General features: G+C 43.3%; 1 protein-coding gene across 1 annotated transcript in view; it reads right to left on the bottom strand.

Moving 5' to 3' along the window:
* Positions 1–1,353: 1,353 nt before the first annotated feature.
* Positions 1,354–22,829, bottom strand: part of LOC308308953 (receptor-type tyrosine-protein phosphatase zeta-like) — a gene marked incomplete at both ends in the record, with an annotated part of 110,844 nt that continues 89,368 nt past the window's right edge. Inside the window, 15 exons of the mRNA XM_080754408.1 lie at positions 1,354–1,497; positions 2,405–2,540; positions 3,207–3,349; positions 5,098–5,250; positions 5,488–5,616; positions 7,955–8,028; positions 8,574–8,667; positions 9,038–9,184; positions 11,220–11,355; positions 14,218–14,375; positions 15,162–15,293; positions 16,876–17,010; positions 18,119–18,201; positions 20,714–20,810; positions 21,829–21,849. Coding sequence (XP_080610534.1) covers positions 1,354–1,497; positions 2,405–2,540; positions 3,207–3,349; positions 5,098–5,250; positions 5,488–5,616; positions 7,955–8,028; positions 8,574–8,667; positions 9,038–9,184; positions 11,220–11,355; positions 14,218–14,375; positions 15,162–15,293; positions 16,876–17,010; positions 18,119–18,201; positions 20,714–20,810; positions 21,829–21,849 — 1,782 coding nt within the window. The remainder of the gene's footprint in view (positions 1,498–2,404; positions 2,541–3,206; positions 3,350–5,097; positions 5,251–5,487; positions 5,617–7,954; positions 8,029–8,573; positions 8,668–9,037; positions 9,185–11,219; positions 11,356–14,217; positions 14,376–15,161; positions 15,294–16,875; positions 17,011–18,118; positions 18,202–20,713; positions 20,811–21,828; positions 21,850–22,829) is intronic.

Genomic DNA, 22,829 nt, shown 5'->3' with positions numbered 1-22,829 from the left:
CCCCCAGCTACTGTACACTGGAAAGCCTGGTGACGCGAGGCTACTGTACATTGCTTTTGTTTTTGCTTTGCGACCCGCGAAAACTACTATAACTGTGTGTCGGTGCATGCTCAATGAGCGGCGCGACACGCCGCAGAAGGTCGTCAAAACGACTGGCAGACATTCTCATTATTTCAAAATGTTTCTCCTAGTCTGATACAGGCCATCCCGGGGCCTTGTCGTGTTTAGCGGGCGGACATACCACCGACGGCTTGATGTGCTCGCCTCCTCCACCGCCGCACAAAGCAGGACAAAATCCTCCTCCGTCCTCCTCCTCTGCCTCCTCTAACATTTCCTCCTCGTCTTCCCCCTCCTCCATAACCTCCACACTACGTGCCACCGCTTCCAACGTGCCAACCCTCCGAACAGGAGCGAAGTATGAACATCCGACGCTTTTTTTTCGGAAAAGATAAAAAATAAAAAAGTTTATTTTTCAACCGAAAAGTTCGGTTCTGTCGAAGTATGGAGAGGCCTTTAGCCTCCATAAGGAACCTACGCTGAGGTACACATAGAACATAGATATTTTCTATATTGACAGTCTGTTAAGGCCTTTTAAAAACCAGTGCATTTTGCACACCAGTTTGCATAGAGATGCACTGTAAAAGACTAAACACAGATATTATTCAAGCCCCGTTATCTTAACCCATTTAGAACGGGTACACATTATTTTGTATCCGTGTGTACTCTAGCTGGCCGTTTTCATACTAACGCGACCGTTCGGTCGCAACTATTATGTAATTGCTATTGTCGTTAAATAGTATTTGGTCCCACTACAGCTGGCTCCATGCTGTCTAGCAATGACTAAAACCAAGGTGGAAAGTGTAGATTTGTCATTGGAAAGGCCATGATGCTTTCCCTCACTTCAGCAAGTAACTTCCTAGTAGCCAAGCAGTGTGTGTGTGTGTGTGTGTGTGTGTGTGTGTGTGTGTGTGTGTGTGTGTGTGTGTGTGTGTGTGTGTGTGTGTGTGTGTGTGTGTGTGTGTGTGTGTGTGTGCGTGTGTGTGTTCGTGTGTGTGTGTGTGTGCGTGTGCGTGTGCACATTTGTCTGCACGTGTGCTATTCTTAACGTGTGTCCATTAAGCCTGATTTGGAACACATGTTCACCTCAAAATGTGCCGCATCGCAACACCTTTTCGGCACGACAACCAAGTATAAATGGGGCATCCATCTCACTGTCTACATGAGGGACAACCAAGTATAAATGGGGCATCCATCTCAGTGTCTACATGAGGGACAACCAAGTATAAATGGGGCATCCATCTCAGTGTCTACATGAGGGACAACCAAGTATAAATGGGGCATCCATCTCAGTGTCTACATGAGGGACTCGAGGCTCTCAGCGGTGTTGGTCTGCCCCAGTGGAACAGAGCCGTTGGTCTCGGCGGACTGCAGAGCTTTCTGGTCTTCCTGGCTGCTCACCAGACTCAACACGGCGTGATACAGGTACTGGTACTGGTCCTGGAAGCACACAATTCAATTCATCAGGTTGGTCATACCTCATATGGCCGTGGTTCTCAACCTGTGGGTCGGGACCCACAGGGGTGTCCCCAAATTATTTTGGGGGGTCCCCAGATGATTGACTTAATGTGGCAGAAATTGAGAAAATAGACGATCTACGTGCTCACGAGTTGTTGTGAGCATGTAGATCTGCTATTTTCACAATAGAACCGTGTTATACAAAATGTATTTCCTCAACTCCTAGTGCTCGTCAGGGTGGGGGGTCCCTGAAAAGGTTGAGAACCACTGTCATACAGTATACCTACCACGTCATTAAACACCCCGGGTCTCATCAGGTTCGTCATATGGCAAGGGGGGGTCCGGGACCCCTAGGGGGTCCTCAGAGTTACTACAGGGGGTCCTTGTTGTACTGTGTCTGTGCTTGTAACTGTACTGTGCTTGGAAATGAGTTGATCGTTGACAATGTAACTGTGCATGTGCCTGTACTGTATTGTTACAATGACAAATAAAGCTATCTATCTATCTATCCAAATCCTTGTGTGATAGCAAAATGTTTTCTCCTTTTTCATATGCATGCACTTGAACCCTATAGTGTCCATATCCTGAGAACTTTAGCAAAAAATAGCAGATCTACAAGCTTGTAGATCAGCTATTTTCGGCAAAGAGGTTTGGTGTAGAGGGGAAAAAGAGCAGACTATGTACATAGTGAAAGGTCAAGTTTATTAAGTATTGACGGTTCATGGTTAAATATCTGAAAACACAAATTGACATGAATCCAGAATACACTGATGATTGTGCTGTCAAACGATCACGAAACTATATGGAATCTATGAACAGGTTGTCGGGGGTCCCTGCTTCATCTCTCTCTCAACTAAGGGGTCCTTGGCCTGTCATACGGTGTACCTACCATGTCATTAAAGACCCCGGGTCTCATCAGGTTGGTCATGCGGGCCACCTGGTAAACGTCCACCTCCCCGTCCTCCTCCAGCTGACTGGACAGAGTGCTGAGCGCACAGAACAGACCCGCCATGCTGCCTCCCAACCTGACACACACACACACACACACACACACACACACACACACACACACACACACACACACACACACACACACACACACACACACACACACACACACACACACACACACACACAAGAATTGTATGTGCAGATACTGATATATCTATATCTATGTCAGGGTGGAAAACCTAATATTTCCAAAACTGTTCCAAATGAGCTGCACCTGATCAAATGAGTAATGGCTTCTGTTGTGTTGTCAATTGTCTATTCTAAAACGGCTAGTTCAATTCCTTGATTCTGATTGGCTGGTTGCCGTGGTATATTGTCTAATGTAATCCTGGGGGGGAGTTTCCCCGGTTGGATGTAGTGTGTGGAAGGAACAAGTTATTCCAACCAGTTCCTTTCCCCTCCATCAGGCGCCCCGGACGGCCAGGGGGAGGCAGTATAGAGACCAGGATTACTGCATGTCTTTGGTGAGGGTAGAACATCACGGGGAGAACATGCAAACTCCACACAGAAAGGCCCTTTTGCCAACCCCACCTAGGGTGTGGGCTCTGATGAAGCGGAGGAGAGAACACGCCCCCAGCATCCCCAGTGAGAATGGAACCCAGGACCTTCTAGCTGTGAGGCCACAGCGCTACTGACTGCGCCACGGTGCCCCCATTCTGGTGTATTGTTGATGTACTTACGGGTCGTGGACCACCGTAGGCGAGTCTGAGAGTCGGCTGTGCTCTCTGACCGCGTTGACCAACTCAAAGCTGTTCCTGATGGGGCTGTCTGGGTTGGGCCAACAGGGGGCGCCGTACTGACGCACCTCTAACACATAGTCATTCTGAGAGAGACAGAGAGAGAGAGAGAGAGAGAGAGAGAGACATATTATTAATATTGTTTAGTGAACTCCCAAAATGTTCGCAGGATCGTAGGCTACTGTAGATGTTGTTGGAGCGGTGAAACCGGCTCCCTATAAAAAGCTATGTCCGTGGCTATGTGGCCACACCCACACATAGATCTAGAACACATAGAATGTAAAAATATAGATCTAGAACACATAGAATCAATCTAAAAATATAGAACTAGAACACAATGTATAGATCTAGAACACATAGCATTTATAAATCTAGAACACATAGAATTCATAGATCTAGAACACATAAATCAAAAACATAGATCTGGAACTGCTCATGGATGCCCCATAACTACTGTCATTCTATTCTGATTGAAAAACTCAAAGCTATTGGTCTTGATAGCACAGCAGTGAGATGGATGCACTCTAACTTGGTGGGGAGGGAACAGATGGTGGAAGTCAACGGAACCCTGTCCCCCCCCTCCCAGTAAACTGTGGAGTACCTCAAGGGAGTATACTAGGACCACTGTTGTTCTTAATATACGTAAACGACATGTCATCTGCTTGTGACTGCAATCTGTTTCTGTTCGCGGATGACTCGGCTCTCCTAGTCTCAGGCAGAGACATATCGCAGGTTGAAAAGGCCCTTAACTGTGAACTTAACAAGATCTGCACCTGGCTCAATGACAACAGACTCTCAATTCACCTAGGCAAAACTGAATGTATCCTCTTTGGATCTATTCAGAAACTTAGCCTAGTTGAGAACTTCACAATTAAAGTAGGTGACACTGTGATAGAAAGAAAAAACTACATCTGCTACCTGGGTTGCATCCTGGAGGCTAACCTATCCAGTGAAAAAATGACCACCAAGGTAATCAATAAAGTCAACCAACGAATTCGCTTCTTGCAAAGGGTTGCCCCGCTGATCAATATTAAATCCCGAAAGACACTAGGAGGAGCTCTTATTGGGCCCCTCATTGATTACGGAGTCCTTGTCTGGTATCGCGACGCCTCAGCTGCCTTTAAGTTAAAGCTCCAAACAGCCCAAAACAAACTAATTAGGGTTGTGCTTGGTCTCCCTCCTCTGACCCACCTTACCGATCATCACCACGAAAGCGTGGGATGGCTCAAAGTAGCTGACAGAGTACAGCATCTTGCAATGGGCCTGGTGTACAAGATACACTACACCTCCAAGATTCCCATGTACCTGACAAACTACTTCTTAAAGGTCAAGGATGTTCACGATCACAACACCAGAGGCAGCTTCACTAATCATCATCAACGTAGATTTAACACTAAACAAGGCTCTAACTCGTTCTCCTGCTACACCATCAACATGTGGAACGCCCTAAAGGAGAGCAAATCCCTAGCCTCCTTCAAAATTGGTATGAAAAGTCACCTTCAGACAGCTGCTACCCGTGACTTGTAAATAGACTAAGCCCCCATGCTCCCCCCCCCCCTTTTTCTTTGTTTCTGCCTTTGTATTTGATGTTATGCTTTTGAAACTGATATTATCCTAGATAAAGTACTACTGTATGTTCTATCCGTCTGTCTTTCAATGTTATATGAGATACTTAAAGTGTGGTTCCTGTGGAAATAAGCCTCGGCTTTCTAGGATCTCCTTTTAGTTGACCTTGTACCAGTGATTTGTACTGTCATGAAACTGTACTTTTTTTCTATTGCAAACTTCTAATAAATTCTTCAATCAATCAATCAATCAATCATGCGTGGGTCACCTGTGGAGACTCCAGTAGAAAGTCCTGCACCAGCAGTCTCTCGTCATTGGACAGACAGACATGCTCCTCCCTTGAGAATGACACAGTGAATCCCTGAAAGCTGATTGGATGGTCCTCAGTAGGCCAGTAGACACAGGACTCTTCGCCTTCACTCTGAGGGAATCAGAAACACAGCCCAAGTGAAACTTCCTATCTAGAAATATTATTGTGTGTGTGTGTGGGTGCGTGCCTACTGCCTAGTATACTCAGGTTAATAAAGTGATTGAACGGATTAGGATCTTGTTTGTTCAAGTTAATAAAGCTTTACCACACTATATATCACGTTCCTATGCCTTAAAAAAAATCTTTTTGCACCATGTCACTTCAGGGGCTCTGTGCTTTTCTCCCTACCTGACTGTATGCATCGGGCAGACACACAATGGTGTGCGCGCTGTGCTCCCACACCATTCTCCAGAAGTCTGTGACGGTACTGCTCAGAGGAGTCTGGGTCAGGATGAACTCTTTACTCAGACGGTAGCCCTGAAAAGACAACCGTCCGGGACACACGTCAGATATCTTCGTAAACCGATTCACGACAGCCATAGGCGGACTTCATGGGGGTGCAGGGGGTGCACTGCACCCCCAGGCATTTCTGAGCATTTAGGAAAAAAAGTAAGTCTCTAGCCCATTCCTGTCAAGAGTTATGACTTTTTAAAGAATTAACCAACTAATAGTCACTGGTTTCTCCCCATCACACAGAGACCAGCTGGCGACAATAAGTTGATTGATTGGAATATGTTAAGTGATCAGAGCCTCTCTGTCTGAAGATAGCATTGCTAAGAATGGGGGTTGTCAGACTATGAATATACCTGAACATACCTGCAATATCCGAACTGTACACAAAGATTACACATATTAGGCTTGAAACATAATTAAAAAGGGGTTTAAAATGTAAAAATATATATATATTTTATTTATTATTCACTGATATTCCCTTATTGTTCATTACTTAAAATAAATTAAATTACAATAATTATTGTCCTGCATCAAACAAAATGTTTTGTAGCCATTTAGAAATTATAGCTGAGATTATCAAATGGTTTATTCTTATTGGCATTTCTTGTAAGCTGCAACTGTGTTTCCAATAATGAAAGTAGCTATTTTACTTAATAATGAACACAATTTGTAAAATGACACTGCTCTAACCACACATAATTGTACTCGTGTTTTATTTGGTACACTAGTGGTCTGGTGGACACAATGAATAACAGTAGTTGGACAGTGTGATAAGTTAGTGTTGAGGGGTTGGTTGTAGGGATGCGAATCTCGACCACTGAGGCGATACGATACGGACCTCGATACACTGCCAGCGATACGATATAATTGCGATACATTGAAATCCTGCCGATACGATACATCGCGATCCACCCCTGTTCCCGATACGATGCGATACGATTCACGATTCACCACGATTCAAGCCCAAATCCCCAAATTTACAAAACATAGCGACTAAAAATTTATGAAATTTAAATTCAAGGCAATTTATTTTTTCACTGTAGTACTAGGCTCTGTCTAACAACCCAACATAGGCCTATAGTATTCTGGGAGAACACAAAGCTGCTGGCTATTGTAGAATTGTTAACTAATCATATAGAAGGCCTATGTCATTATTAGTAGGCCTATATGTCTTCAACTGGGAGTCAGGGACCCCAATCCAGGGTTATTACAGGGGGCCTGCCAAATATTTGTGTGATACAGTAGGCTATAATGCCTAGCCTACAGCGAAGGTCCCTGCTTGATCTCTGTCTGAGCTAAGGGGTCCTTGACCTGAAAAACAATAAAGTCCCTCCCTGGTTTGTATTATTATATTATATTATATTATATTATATTATATTATATTATATTATATTACATTTAATCCAGGATTATGCAATTTTTATAGCCAAAATGTTTTAAAACAGACCTACAAGCTCACAACGCGTCGCATCCACAACGCATTGTGAGCTTGTAGGTCTGCTATTTTAGGTGCGACACCCTTGTACTCCGATGTATAAATTAGGCTTCTTTCCCATGCAGAGCAGAACTAGCAGCAGAGAAAGTGAGAGAGTTGCTTGCATCAACAGGAAAGTTGTAGAACAGTGACAAATACTTTGTTTTAAACGCAAGCAGTAGTCCTACAACACCCAGCAACATTGTTGTTGTGTGTGTGTGTGCAGTTAATATAGCGCAGAAGATGATCTCAATCAATTGTCCGTCGGAGATTCGCTAAGAAACGGCTGTTGATTACATATCACTCGATCAGCCTGTGCTACTCTGTGACAACAATCAGCGTAGCGGACTTGGATGTTATAAAGCTAAGTACTGTACAACTATCTTTTTAACCCGTGGGGCTGCTAGTTCGTCTGTTGATTCACTCGCATTTCGCTGCACTGTCTGTCTCCCTGGTTGCCTGCATGCAGAGTGCAGATGTTGTCCGTCTGTCCGAGTCGCAGCTCGCGTTAAAGACTGGCTTTTGGGGAGGGGGTTGAACGGCTGATGATGGTGCATTCATGGCGCCTCGGAAACACAGGATAGAATGAAATACTATATGGAAGAACCGATACAATCGCGGAATATACCGATCCAGACACTCACGGCACGATCCATCACGATTTCGGCCGTCTATTGTACCGGTACACACTGAATGTACCGATTCAACCGTATCGCGGACGTTTGTATCGCGATTACGATCCGTACCGGTATATCTTCGCATCCCTAGTTGGTTGACAATTGGCATGTTGCTGCTCAAGCCTGCCCCCCCCTAGGGCAAATGGCAAAGTCCGCCTATGACGACAGCCCTGCTGCCCCCCCTTGCCGAGCGCTCGTCCCGTCAACTCACCATGACGTAGGATGCGTTGATGTAGTCTGTGGAGTCTGGTCCCACTGAAGACAAACACACTCTGGACCTTTCCACTACACACACACACACACACACACACACACACACACACACACACACACACACACACACACACACACACACACACACACACACACACACACACACACACACACACACGGTACAGCAGAGAGGCACATCATTTGTTATTATAATACAGTAATATTAATATATAGTATCATAGTATAACAACATCAGTTACATTTTCATCAAATACACTGTTAAATCCTTTAACAAAGGGGGAGAAATTATGGCATTTGTGCATGCGAGTGTGTGTGTGTGTGTGTGCACAGTATGGGCCCTATTTTCGTCCATGCCAGTACTAGTCTTTTTTTATGCCCAATGTGTTTGTATTTAATAATAAAGTTACCATATATAACATTTTAAATTCAATATTTTCAGGATTCCAATTAAAAAATTGCCAAAAATAATTCAGGATTCCAATTAAAAAAATATCGACAAGCTCAAAACGCGTCGCACTGCAACGCGTTTTGAGCTTGTAGATGGGCATTTTTTGTATATATGCCCTGATCTAGCTGCATGTGTGTGTGTTCCTCACCAGGCATCAGGGCCCTGGCTCTGTTCTTCTGGGCGTTGCCCTCTGTCAGGGCCGTGCTGTAGTCTGCATGTTTGGCCTGACGCTGGCTGATCAGCTGCAACACAACGTATGACTCCGCTGTTACACCCATTAAAGCAGTGCTTCTCAACCTGGGGGTCCCCAAATTATTTTGGGGGGGGTCCCCAGAAGATTAGCTTAATGTGCATCGTTGTTTTCTCACTCAACCGTAAACAAACCAACATAGAATTTAAGTGTATAGATACATTTCCACAGTGACAATTTAAGGACTTTTTAATACCTCTAAAATTACAAATTAAACATTGGCCAAATTAGAGGCAGAAATTGTGAAAATAGCCGATCTACATCTGCTCACAACGCCTCTTTTGACTGTATTTGACATAATTGTTCAGTATGGGAAGTGGAATGATAATGGAATGTCATAATGCACACACATGACCTCTGACCTTGAACTGTTTGTCCATCCGTGTTCTGCCTGAGGCCCCAGGGGTCAGGAGGTCAGACACGTAGGAGTGGAGGAGGTCACAGGTCACCGAGGTGTCCCTGCTCAGGATGGCCTCCACCAGAGCATCATGAATGAACACATACTGCTCCTAGAGAGAGAGAGAGAGAGAGAACGAGAGAGAGAGAGAGAGAGAGAGAGAGAGAGAGAGAGAGAGAGAGAGAGAGAGAGCATAATGAATGAACACATACTGCTCCTAGAGAGAGAGAGAGAGAGAGAGAGAGAGAGAGAGAGAGGAGAGAGAGAGAGAGCATCATGAATGAACACATACTGCTCCTAGAGAGAGAAGAGAGAGAGAGAGAGAACGAGAGAGAGAGAGAGAGAGAGAGAGAGAGAGAGAGAGAGAGAGAGAGAGCATCATGAATGAACACATACTGCTCCTAGAGAGAGAGAGAGAGAGAGAGAGGAGAGAGAGAGAGAGAGAGAGAGAGAGAGAGAGAGAGAGAGAGAGCATCATGAATGAACACATACTGCTCCTAGAGAGAGAGAGAGAGAGAGAGAGAGAGAGAGCATCATGAATGAACACATACTGCTCCTAGAGAGAGAGAGAGAGAGAGAGAGAGCATCATGAATGAACACATACTGCTCCTAGAGAGAGAGAGAGAGAGAGAGAGAGAGAGAGAGAGCATCATGAATGAACACATACTGCTCCTAGAGAGAGAGAGAGAGAGAGAGAGAGAGACGAGAGAGAGAGAGAGAGCATCATGAATGAACACATACTGCTCCTAGAGAGAGAGAGAGAGAGAGAGAGAGAGAGTGAGAGAGAGAGAGAGACTTTCTCTCACGTACAATGCACTGACAATCTCTGGCATCTTAATGACTGCTCTCTTGTACATACCTGCTGTTATGTGGACCTACCGAATAGTGTGGGGATTTAAGGGGAGCAAATGCTAATTTCGTGCAAATTTGTCTTAAAGCGCAAAATTTTGCACATATGTAGCCCAGGGCTTGCTCTAATGATTTAGCTAGGGCGCCTGAGTCGGCGACCTTCGGGGTCGCCACAGCTCCAGAAAACACCCACAAAACTCTGAAAAGTGATGACTCATCACTTTTCATCACTAAAGTCGATGGAAGCCAACTTGATTTGGCCGCTGTGGCGACCCCGAAGGTCACAGACTCGGGCGCCCTAGCTAAATCGTTAGAGCATGCCCTGAGCTACATCTGTGCAAAACTTTGCACTTTAAGACAAATTTGCACAAAATTAGCATTTGCTCCCCTTAAATCCCCACACTTAGTCCAGGCGTTTCGGGCAGTATTTTGATGTAATCGTGCACTTTATGAAAGAAGCATGAAATTTGGCACACATTTAGAACATGCCATATGGAACATTTTTGGCTATAGGGGCATCGCAGATTTGTATTGGGAAACTTGTGGGAGCCAATTAAAGTTGGGCTCTCATAGACTTTACTATAGAGTGAAATAATACAAAAAATACATAATGCTTTAAGTAGCATGTAAGGGGTCAAACTAGGTGTATTTTGGGATTCTGAATCCAATGCAAACATTTGTTTTGCAGGAAAAAACATTCCTTGGGCTAAAAACGGACCCCATAAAACTATGGTTTAGTGATGAGTCATCACTTTTCAAAGTTTTGTGGTGGCCGTTTCTCGGAAAGGAATGTTTTTCGTGCAAAACAAATGCTTGCATTGGTTTCAGAATCCCGAATAACACCTAGTTTGACCACTCACATGCTACTTAAAGCACATTTATTTTTTGTATTGGTAAATGGTAAATGGTGCATTTATATAGCGCTTTTATCCAAAGCGCTTTACAGAGATTGTGCATTACATTCACCCATTCACACACACATTCATACACCGGTGGCGGAGGAAACCATGCAAGGCACCAACCTGCTCACCGGGAGCAATGTGGTGTTCAGAGTCTTGCCCAAGGACCCTTCGACATTAACTCAGGGGGAGCCCGGATTCGAACTGGGAACCCTCCGGGAACCCTTCGTGCTCTAATAACGGTTTCTCTACCCCTGAGCTATGCCGCCCCGTATTATTTTACTCTATAGTAAAGTCTATGAGAGCAACTTTGATTGGCTCCCACAAGTTTCCCAAGACAAATCTGCGATGCCCCTATAGCCTGTGTGCGTGTGCGCATGAGTGTGATTATTACAGTACCTCAGTCTGTACCAGGTAGTTCCTCTGTGTTCTCACGTGCTTGAGGAAGCCCAGAACATTGACCGTGCCCTGGTCCCGGATCTGTTGCAGCATGCTGTCTACCACTATGTAGGTGCCTGTCCTGCCCACACCAGCACTGCACAGTGCACACACACACACACACACACACACACACACACACACACACACACACACACACACACACACAGTCACAAGGTTATTATAGTAAACAAAAACTAACTAAAAAACTAAAACTAGAATAGAAAAACATTTTAGTTAACTGAAATAAAAATAAAAACTACGCTTTAAAAAAAAAGAAAACTAACTGATCGGCTATTTTTTGGCAAAAACCGATAGAGAGTAAAAAAAAAGACTGTATTAAGTATGTATATTATAAGTACCTTTTACCAATTATAGAGGGTTTAAGTGGTACCGGATATGCAGGTGAATTGATCCCAGTGCATGACAGAGGACAATATCACGATAAATTAAATCTCCACTATATGATTATCGTGAGTGTTTTTATCACATCAAACATATAATTATCCAAATGTCTGTCTGAATGTCTGTCTGTCTGTCTGTCTGTCTGTCTGTCTGTCTGTCACAGTGTTTCTCTTCGGTGGCTGGACCAATTCACCGTTTGTCAGCCTTCTGATTGGTCCCTGAGACTCCCTGACTGGCCAACCAGAAAAATACATTCACTTTTTGCAAGCGGGGGTGGAGTTCTGCAGTCGGAGAAAGTGGGAGCCGTCTTTCACCGGCTGTCCGCACTGCGGAGCACGGCCAGGCCGCTCGCGACCATAGCGTTTGCGATCATTGTAATGAATAAGCTTCAACAGACTAGTTCACATGGACCTTATCAATGGTCTAACTTGTTACGTTTGGGTACATATATTTTAAATGGGCAGAATTACGAAAAGCCAGCCTATTATGTGAGGAGAACAGATTATAGTTCTCCTCTTCCTACCCAAGATGCAATGCGCGATTTCTATTCTCTCTCTGATCCAGAGGATTAAACTAATTAAAACATATATTTTCGGGGGGAAATTACTGTTTTGCTATGTAATTACTGTACCTTTGTCTTCCCTTTTTATTAATATCACGTAGATGTGTTTTTTTTGGTACTTTATATAGCTGTAATGAGGCTATGAAGGAAAAAAAAATCCCATCCACTTCCACTATAAAAGAATCTGCAATAGTGATTCTGTACCACTGGGATTAAACAAATTAAAACATATATTTTCGGGGAAACCCCCTGTTTTGCAATGTAACTACTGTACCTTTGTCTTCCCTTTTTATTAATATCACCTAGATGTTTTTCCTTTGGTACTTAAAATTGCAATAATGAGGCTATGAAAAAAAAAATCCCATTCACTGCCACTATAAAAACAATCTGCCCAGGGTTAATGTCCCATCATAGTAACAGGGCAGAATGGGGCGGGATTTGCAAAAGCCTGAATTGATCTGAATCCGCATCACCATTAGCATATGAACACACCTGACATAACTGCAAAGCCCGTTTGTCACTTTCACAAATCGTATGCTGTATATTAGCATTTTTATGGTGTATCTACTATCTATTCTGCATATAGCATGAGGCTTATCTATTCTGCATCTAGCATGAGGCAACATGTTTAACCAGCTGTGTGTGTGTGTGTGTGTGTGTGTGTGTGTGTGTGTGTGTGTGTGTGTGTGTGTGTGTGTGTGTGTGTGTGTGTGCGCGCGCGCGCGCGCAGGTGGGGGGTGGGGGGGCCCTGTTACAGATGTTGTCCTAAAATCATGCAGATCGGTACACAGTATTTCTGTAGCCATTAAACGAAACGGGTATTTCTTACATTGATGCTCCTACATACCAGTAAGACTCCCTAATCGGGAGATAAGTGACCGTCAGGTCGCAGCGTGATTTTAGGGCAAAATGTGTAGGAGCAGTGTCCAAAAATGTGGTTGAAAAAAATCGGCCTGATGGTGGCGCTGAGTGTAGACATAGTGTGTACCGATTTGTGTGATTTTAGGGCAAAATCTGTAGGAGCAGTGTCCAAAAATGTGTTTGAAAAAATCGGCCTGAAGGTGGCGCTATATGGGACAGATCCATGTTGATGAGATGAGTGTAGACATACTGTGTAGCGATTTGCGTGATTTTAGGGCAAAAATTGTAGGAGCAGTGTCCAAAAATGTGTTTTAAAAAATCGGCCTGAAGGTGGCGCTATATGGGACAGATCCATGTTGATGACATGAGTGTAGACATACTGTGTACCGATTTGAGTGATTTTAGGGCAAAAATTGTAGGAGCAGTGTCCAAAAATGTGTTTTGCAAGAATCGGCCACATGGTGGCGCTAGAAGAGGGCCATGTGAGAAATGAGGGGTGGGTTCTCCGCGCCGCCGAGGCGGACGAATAGGTACCGGCCCCGGCTCTCCCGGTCGCTCCTAGCCCGAGTTACGGCATTTTATGTGCGCTGCAGTGGCAGGGGGTCCTCCACTGGGGGCGCCACCACTTTTGCATCCGTTCTGGAGCACCAGGAGTCGGTGGTCCCCGGGAATTCCCCGTGAGCAGCCCCGTTGGGGTGGTCATTTGGTCATTTTTGCACATTTGGTCATTTTTTACATCTGGGGGGCCCCCAGGGACCTGGGGGTCCCTGGAGCTCCGGGGGTCCTTGGAGGTTGTAGTTTGGCAGGCAAGGAGTGTGTGTGCAAAATCTGGCATGGATCGGGGCAACGGTTGCAGAGATATGAGCAGGGCAAAAGTGTGACATGTGACGTGTGACAGACAGACTGACTGACGGACGGACTGACTGACGGACTGACTGACGGACTCACAGTTTGTGGAGGTTTTGATAGTAACTGCGACCTGACGGTCGCAATTATCATGTAAGCACCAGTTTAAGTTACTTTCCATCCCTCATATACTGTGTGCACAGTGCACACCCCATATCTTTGAACGGGTAAGGGCTAGTTAAACAATAATATGGCGTATGGTCCCATTCCCACTGTGTCGTGTACCTGCAGTGGACCAGTACGGGTCCTGTGTCCTGCGCTGAGGCCCGGGACGACGTCTTGATGAAGGACAGGACGGGCAGGGTGTACTCTGGCACGCCCATGTCTGGCCACTGTGTGTAGTGGTACTGGACCACGGCCCGCTCCACGCCCTTCTGACACACCTGGAACCAGGACAGACCCTCAGTGAGAACAATCATGCGTGTGCGTCTCTTATCTCCAAATTTCAAATGTGTACGTCTTTTGCCCTGCTTCATCATACAAGGATACTTTGGATATCACTATAGCCAAGCGAATGAGGACCAAATTGAACACTATTCTTTCCTTCGAAGGCCATCCTCTCTATAAGGCATTTAATGACCTGCGTAGCAAGTTTAGCAACAGGTTTTTGACGCCTACAATATCTACTGAGCGAATGAAGAAATCCTTTGTTCCTGCTGCTGTTAGATTCCTTAACGTTAACGTACACCGCTAGCTTTGTTTTGGGAGGGTGTCATGTAATTTGTAAAGTCTGTTATTGTTATTTGTTGTGTATTTGTATGTTTGTTATATGTTGTCTTTGATTTTGTGTATTTGTATTCGCTCTGGTGGCAAAACGTGTTTCCCTTTGGGGACTAAGCAATAAACACATACCATACCATACAAGACCGTCGCACAAAACTAGTGAAAACAGCCGATCTACAAGCAAACAACGCCTCGCGATGCGAGGCGTTGTGTGCTTGTAGATCGGCTGTTTTCACTAGTTTAGTACATTTTATAGATGATAAATACAAAACAAACGGTTTTGGACATACAAGGTTTCCACCCGACAACGACGATATGCTATAAATATAAGGTGCTGGGGAGTGAAAATTATAATGTAGGGGTGCCTCGGATTAAAAAATAAATATTTATGGGGTGCCCTGAGACAAAAAGGTTTGGGAACCCCTGATCTATACAGTAGGCTGTACCTTATTGCTGATGTCTCGGACAGTAAAGGTCCTCAGTGTGTAGTAGGCCAGGGTCTTGGTGCTTTTAAGTGTCACCTGGTATGGCCCATAATCCTCCTGGTTCTCTTCTGGCCAGTACTGGTCACATTTGGTCTGAAACGACAGAACAGCAGTAGATGGAAACAGTCTACTCTACTAACGGGCCAAATTTATTTAGTCTGATACCGATATTGTATGTCAGGGGTTTGGAAACTTTGATGATGAGAGGACCACTATATTTTCACACGCACTCCAGAGGGCCACAATGCATATACAGTCAAAAATAGCAAACATATTTGGAATTGGAATTCTCGATTATTATTATTTTTTAGCTATTTTTGAATTGGAATCCTGAAAAGTAACATTTTTATTTAATTTCAACTTCATGGACTTAAATACAAATACATTAGGCATAAAAAAGACTAATACTAGTCATTAAGCTACTAATATAGAAGTAAGTAAGCTGGTTATGTTTGCATGTTTTGAATTGTAACAGTCTAACAACTATCGGTATTCCGATATTAACCTGCGGGCCGCACTAAGTGAAGGTGGGGGCCGCATGTGGCCCCCGGGCCGCCAGTTGCCCATGTATGCCATTGCTGTATGTCAGGGGTCTTCAACAGGGGGTCTGGGACCCCTAGGGGGTCCTCAGAGTTACTACAGGGGGTCCTCCAAATCCTCCAATCCTTTTTATATTAACAACTTGAACCCTATAGTGTCCATATTCTGAGGAACTGTAGCCGAAAATAGCCGATCTACAAGCTCACAGCGCCTTGTGAGCTAAAGGGATATTTCACTTTCGAAAAAACCTTTGGTCATTTTATCATCTAATCAGGCTTTTAAGAAAACCCTGAACAGATTTTAAGTTGCTTCATTCAATATTTAGATATTTGATGTATAAGTTAACAGGAGGCTTGATCCAGGGCCTCTCCACATACACACCCATTGTAACTTCAAATTCCATTTTAACCATGATAGATTAATCAAAAACACCCATTATTTTTTCTGGTGACTCATTCTACCATCCTAATACATGAGCAGGTCGTGTTTTTTCGATAACTTTTTTCATTTATTTTTAATAATTCTTTGGGAAAATGAAAGATATTTAATACAAAAATTAATCACTAAAAAGATATGAAAAAAGTTACAGAAAAAACACAGCCTGCTCACGTATTAGGAGGGTAGTATGAGTCACTAGAAAAAAATAATGGGTGTTTTTAATAAATCTATCATGGTTAAAATGGAGTTTGAAGTTACAATGGGTGTGTATGTGGAGAGAGGTCCTGGGCCTGGATGGCCTGATAACTTGTACATCAAATATCTAAATATTGAATAAAGCAACTTAAAATCTGTTCAGGGTGTTCATAAAAGCCTGATTAGACGATAAAATGACCAAACGTTTTTTGAAAGTGGAATATCCCTTTAAATATCTGAAAACACAAATTGACATGAATCGAAAATATACTGACGATTGTGCTGTCAAACGATGAAACTATATGGAATCTATGAAAAGGTTGAGGGGTCCCTGCTTCATCTCTCTCTCAACTAAGGGGTCCTTGGGCTGAAAACGCTGAAGACCCCTGGTCTAACATCTACCAGTATTCAGATATTAACCTGCGGGCCCATGTATGCTGTATGTACTGTATATGTACTGTATGTACTGTATATGGGTCGGGCCCTAGAAGCGTCTTCCTACCCGGCCTTTCTCCTTGAGGTTAGTGATCATGACGATAACTCCCACATTCTGCTGCCAGACCATCCTCCAGAAGTCCTCTCTGCCGGCCTTCATGGGACCCTGAGCAGCGACGTAGGCCCTCGGGTGCTCGTAACCCTGACCGGAGCAGGAGAGTGACCGGTCAGTCTGCAATATATATAACTGTATGGACCACTGGTTCCCAAACACTGGGTCAGGACCCTTTTGTGGGTCGCGGACACATTTTTATGGGTCCCTTATCATTTTTAGTTTCCTACATTTTGTTTTTAACACATTGGGTGCCCCTAGATTGAGCCCCATTTATCCCCTCTGGATGCCCAGACCCACCACCATTGTATTGCACACGGCCCTGCTGCGTCAATGCATGCGTCATGACGTCACTTGGTCACATGACCGCAGACAGGATGTTGTTGTGTAACATACTGTATGGGCCAGTGTTGATCATAGCTGTTGATTGCCGATCAAAAGTTGGTCATTTTGCCGCAGCCTGCCACAGTTTTAGCCATAAAAAATACTTCAGAGATAAAGGGCGTTAAAGATGGGGAAATGCATTGGAGTATATGGAGAAAAACGGCCACGCGATGCTCTCAGTACGGTGAGATTTAGTTGCTACTGTAAATACAGTAAACGCGGCAGACGCGTCGTGGGCCTCCAGCGACATCAAAGAGTTTGACGCGTGGGCACCCGCTGAGTTAATTATAATTATTTCAAAACATTTTTAAAAAAGCATTCCCCAAAAAGCTAAGATTTTCATGAATGAATAATAAAAAATCGAACCTCTGTTCGAAGTGGAGCTGTGTGTGTGTGTGTGTGTGTGTGTGTGTGTGTGTGTGTGTGTGTGTGTGCGTGTGTGTGTGTGTGTGTGTGTGTGTGTGTGTGTGCAACAGCGCCCCTCCCTTAACATGTGTGGCCAGAAAAGGTTACTGCAGGCTACATACCCGGAGACAGACAGACAGACAAACAGACAAACAGACAGACAGACAGACAGACCCACACACACGGCCACGTATAGGGAGCTCCACACAGCTCCAAAAAATCTAAGAAATTCCATGAATTAGAAAACGAATGCTTTAGAAGTAGTAAAAATAGCTGATCTACAAGCTCACAGCTAGGGTTCAATGTGCTGGGGGGGGTGTTGATATCCCCCCTCTAGTTATTAATTTATGTTTGATATTATCACAATTTAAAAGGTTTCCAAAACCCAAAATAACAACATATTAATTACATCGACAAAGTTGGCGTTGATGTAGTCTGCAGTCTCTCCGTCTCGGTCCAGGCTGTGACAAAGCTTCACGCGGCTGTGGTCATCTGCATGAAACAAGAACCACAAGAACCACAAAGGTTAAAGGGGAGAACCTCCCATTTTCAATATTGAACTATGTCATTAAAGGGATCCCTGGCTAATACGTCAAATACGCCTTAATACATTATAATTGTCCTCTATAACTACAATGTACAATTAAAAACACCGTAAATATTTCATTTCTTCTAGAAATAGTTAATCTTTCACTCAACAGGGGAAATGTCTGTCGCAAGTTGGGTCATAAATGGTCATAAATGTCATGTGTGATCTATCCCTATGTAATTTATGACATGCATGTGCAAATAAAAACAAACGTAATACTTCCTATGGTTAATATGAGCATCAAATCAATATTTCAAATGTGTTTGTGTTTTTCTTTTTGTCATAAATGACAAAGGGATAGATCACACATGACATTTATGACATCATCAACTTGCGACAGGCATTTCCCCTATTGAGTGAATGATTAGCTATTTCTAGAAGAAATAAAATATTTAAGGTGTTTTTAATTTTACAATGTAGTTATAGAGGACAATTATAATGTATTAAGGCATATTTGTCGTATTAGTCAGGGATCCTTTTAATATACCTTAGAGTTGTTATGTGGAAATAAGAAAAAAAAGTCCCCGCTCTTCTGTGTTGCCTAGAACTGGAGGATTGATTGTGGGGTTTGTATTGTAAAGTACACCGTGATGACATCATCATTGTACTGTATTGTACGGTACAATACAGTACAAAAGAATACAAAGGAGTAACACATTAAAAGATATTAGTTAAATACAAAAATATCAGCTTCAGAAGTTAATGAAATGCTAAGTTACAATGATTTAATTTGCTAAAACAAACCAAAAGGTTTTCACATGCATGAGTAAGAATTTCAAAATGTAATTTAATTATTTATTTATTTTTAATAAATATATACTGGATGCCCAATTTTGGAACGGTTAAATATATTAATATATATTGAAGCATTCACAACAAGGCATGGCGTTATAGCTGACCTGTGCGTTGACCACACATACTCTCAACATCCCAGCATGGTTCAATTCTGTCTCTCTTTTTCTACTCTCCTATCTAATCTAAATGAAGCCATGGTTGTACATGTAGGGCTGTCACAATTATTACATAATCGTCTAATCGTGATTCTTTTTCATAATCGTCATAATCGTTTGTATGTTGAAAAATGTTCATATATTTAAATAAAGGTCAAAAACTGTGGAAATAGCAGATCTACAAGCTCACAACGCGTCGCATCGCGACGCGTTGTGTGCTTGTAGATCGGCTATTTCCACTATCAATGTTCTTTTTTAAGTATAAAGTTGTCAAATATGTCAGTAATTTCTTTGTATATTTAGGTTATGTGTTTGATTGATTGAAGATTGAAGATTGATTGATTGAAGAATTTATTAGAAGTTTGCAATAGAAAAAAGTACAGTTTCATGACAGTACAAATCACTGGTACAAGGTCAACTAAAAGGAGATCCTAGAAAGCCGAGGCTTATTTCCACAGGAACCACACTTTAAGTATCTCATATAACATTGAAAGACAGACGGATAGAACATAGTACTTTATCTAGGATAATATCAGTTTCAAAAGCATAACATCAAAAACAAAAAAAGAGAAAAGGGGGGGGGGGGGGGGGGGGGGAGCATGGGGGCTTAGTCTATTTAGTGTGTCATATCTACCATGTGCAACTTAAAAGCCTAAAAGCCAAACAGAAATGTAATTATCAACGACAAAAACACAATTAAATTGTTAATCGCAATGGGGCTTTTAAGCCGTGACATCATTTTGTAGTCAGACCTCCAAGCAGATTTATTGTCAATATCTGTCCCTCGCTATTTCAACAGATCCGAGACAAAAATGACGACTAAAGTATAATTATACCACTTTCCTTTCAACAACAAAGAGAAGAAAAATTTGTAAATAGTAAAAATAGTAAAAAGATTCGCTTTTTTGGGGGGCAAAAGTTCTCCTCTGCCTACAAAATGATGTCACACTTAACAGCCCCATTATTTGAGTGATAAATAATCGTCATGTAAAATGTCATAATCGTGACAGCCCTATGTACATGTATAAAAGGTTGACCTACAGGCCAGTATGTTGATGTAGCGGTTCTTGGTTGTACATGTATAAAAGGGTGACCTACAGGCCAGTATGTTGATGTAGCGGTTCTTGGTTGTACATGTATAAAAGGGTGACCTACAGGCCAGTATGTTGATGTAACGGTTCTTGTACATGTATAAAAGGTTGACCTACAGGCCAGTATGTTGATGTAACGGTTCTTGTACATGTATAAAAGGTTGACCTACAGGCCAGTATGTTGATGTAGTGGTTCATGGTTGTATATGTATAAAAGGTTGACCTACAGGCCAGTATGTTGATGTAGCGGTTCTTGTACATGTATAAAAGGTTGACCTACAGGCCAGTATGTTGATGTAGCGGTTCTTGTACATGTATAAAAGGTTGACCTACTGGCCAGTATGTTGATGTACATGTATAAAAGGTTGACCTACAGGCCAGGATGTTGATGTAGCGGTTCTTGCTCTTGTTGTCGGGGAGGTTGGAGCAGTCCGTGGTGATGCCCATGTCCACGGTGCACGCCTGCACCTCCTGCAACACAACACAGCCACATCCGTCAGCCACGCGCTGGGGAAGCCCAGGAGGTCCTGGGCTTCTCCCCTCTCCCCTCTCCCCTGGTGTATGACCAGGGGAGAGGGGAGAAGCCCAGGAGGTCCTGAGCTTCTCCCCTCTCCCCTCTCCCCTGGTGTGAGAGGGGAGAAGCCCAGGAGGTCTGGGCTTCTCCCCTCTCCCCTCTCCCCTGGTGTATGACCAGGGGAGAGGGGAGAAGCCCAGGAGGTCTGGGCTTCTCCCCTCTCCCCTCTCCCCTGGTGTATGACCAGGGGTGTCGCACCAAATTCTGGGCCTTGGGTGCTTTAACTATTGAGAAATAGCAGATATACAAGCTCACGGCTTGAGTAGCTGCGAGCTTGTAGATCTGTTATTTTTGAAAAATCGTGAAAATGTGTGCAAGTGTTTGAATATTTCAAAATCCTTCTAAGGTTTTTTGTGTCTATGTCAGTGGTGCTCAAACCTTTTCATGTGAAGGACCCCCAAATTGATATGTAGGCCATTTGGCCACAGACACCCATCTCAAAATATTTAGTTCCAGGGACCCCGCAAAAGCAAAATGTTCTCTTAAAAAAATACATATATTCAAAGATTTGCATAAATTTTCACGACTTTTCAAAAATAGCAGATCTACAAGCTCGCTGTGAGCTTGTATATCTGCTATTTTTCATATAGCTAAAGTATAAAATAATTAAGGCCCCTCCACCTTGGGCCCTAGTAACTCAGTCCCACTCCCCCCCCCCCCCCCCCTTGTGACGCCCCTGGTGTATGACCTCCAACAGCTGGCTTATAGACGTCCTATCAGAGGCGCTAAGTAACAACACAGTAGTAGAATCCTACACACACACACACACACACACACACACACACACACACACACACACACACACACACACACACACACACACACACACACACACACACACACACACAGCATTATTGGCAGAAAAAAGGCAATTCTGCAACTGCACATGAACACCAAGGCGATTCGGTGTCTTACCTCATAAGAATCTTTGACAATCTAATGGAGGGTGGTGGGGATGCAGAAAGCACAGAGATGATGATGTGGGGGAGGAGAGGGTGTGGGGGGGAAGGATGACAGACAGACAGACAGACAGACAGACAGACAGACAGACAGACAGACAGACAGACAGACAGACAGACAGACAGACAGACAGACAGACAGACAGAGGAGTCAGTGCAGGTACAGGAATATGGGCTATAGATACACACAGAGATGTGGGGCCAAGAGGGAATAAACATACATCTCTCCCGCACATATACTCCAAATTGTATATTATTATATATCTACAGTATATTTAGAAAATGTGTCTTGGATTTCATTTTATTCATCATTTCTAAAAAATGTTAAAATGATAAAATTAGCACTAATTTTGCGATACGGGCATAGAATTAGCTTTTTTTTTTAAGATTTTGAGGGGGGGGGGGGGCACAGTTCAGGCCAAAGGTGGTACTGCAGCTGAAAATGCTCTGAGAGCCATTCAAAAATGAGAGGCTCTCTATTCAGGAGTGGTAATTTAGCCTCAAACCTTTTGAAAAACGTTTTTGGGACATAAACAATATGACATAAATACTTTTTAAATGCATGGTGTATCACCTTTAAATGTGGAAATGGTTTGTTTAGGGTGCCGTATTGCAAGATTAATGTAACTTTAAACCACTACCTAAATGCCTTCTAGACAGAGTGTCTGATTCTTCAAATATATCATCTTTCTAACTTTGCATAACAGTTACAGTACTAATGATATATGCATTAATAGATTTCAACACAACTTTTGCAGTTCCAAATCTCTGCCTGTAGTCTCCTGTATGATATCTCCTATCTAAATAACGCAAAAGCTAATCTTTAGTAACAGCGAAAATATATTGTCACTGTCAGGCAGAAACCTCGTATCTCCAAGTTTCAAATTTGCAGGTTCTTTCGCAAAGAAAAGCCCTAATTCATCATACAAGGCAGTCGCACAAAACTAGTGAAAACAG

Source organism: Nannobrachium achirus (assembly GCF_963921795.1).
Source record: "Nannobrachium achirus genome assembly, chromosome: 23".
In the NCBI taxonomy this organism is placed as follows: domain Eukaryota; kingdom Metazoa; phylum Chordata; class Actinopteri; order Myctophiformes; family Myctophidae; genus Nannobrachium; species Nannobrachium achirus.
The sequence above is the reverse complement of the archived record's forward strand: the minus strand, read 5'-3'. Positions and strand labels throughout refer to the sequence as shown.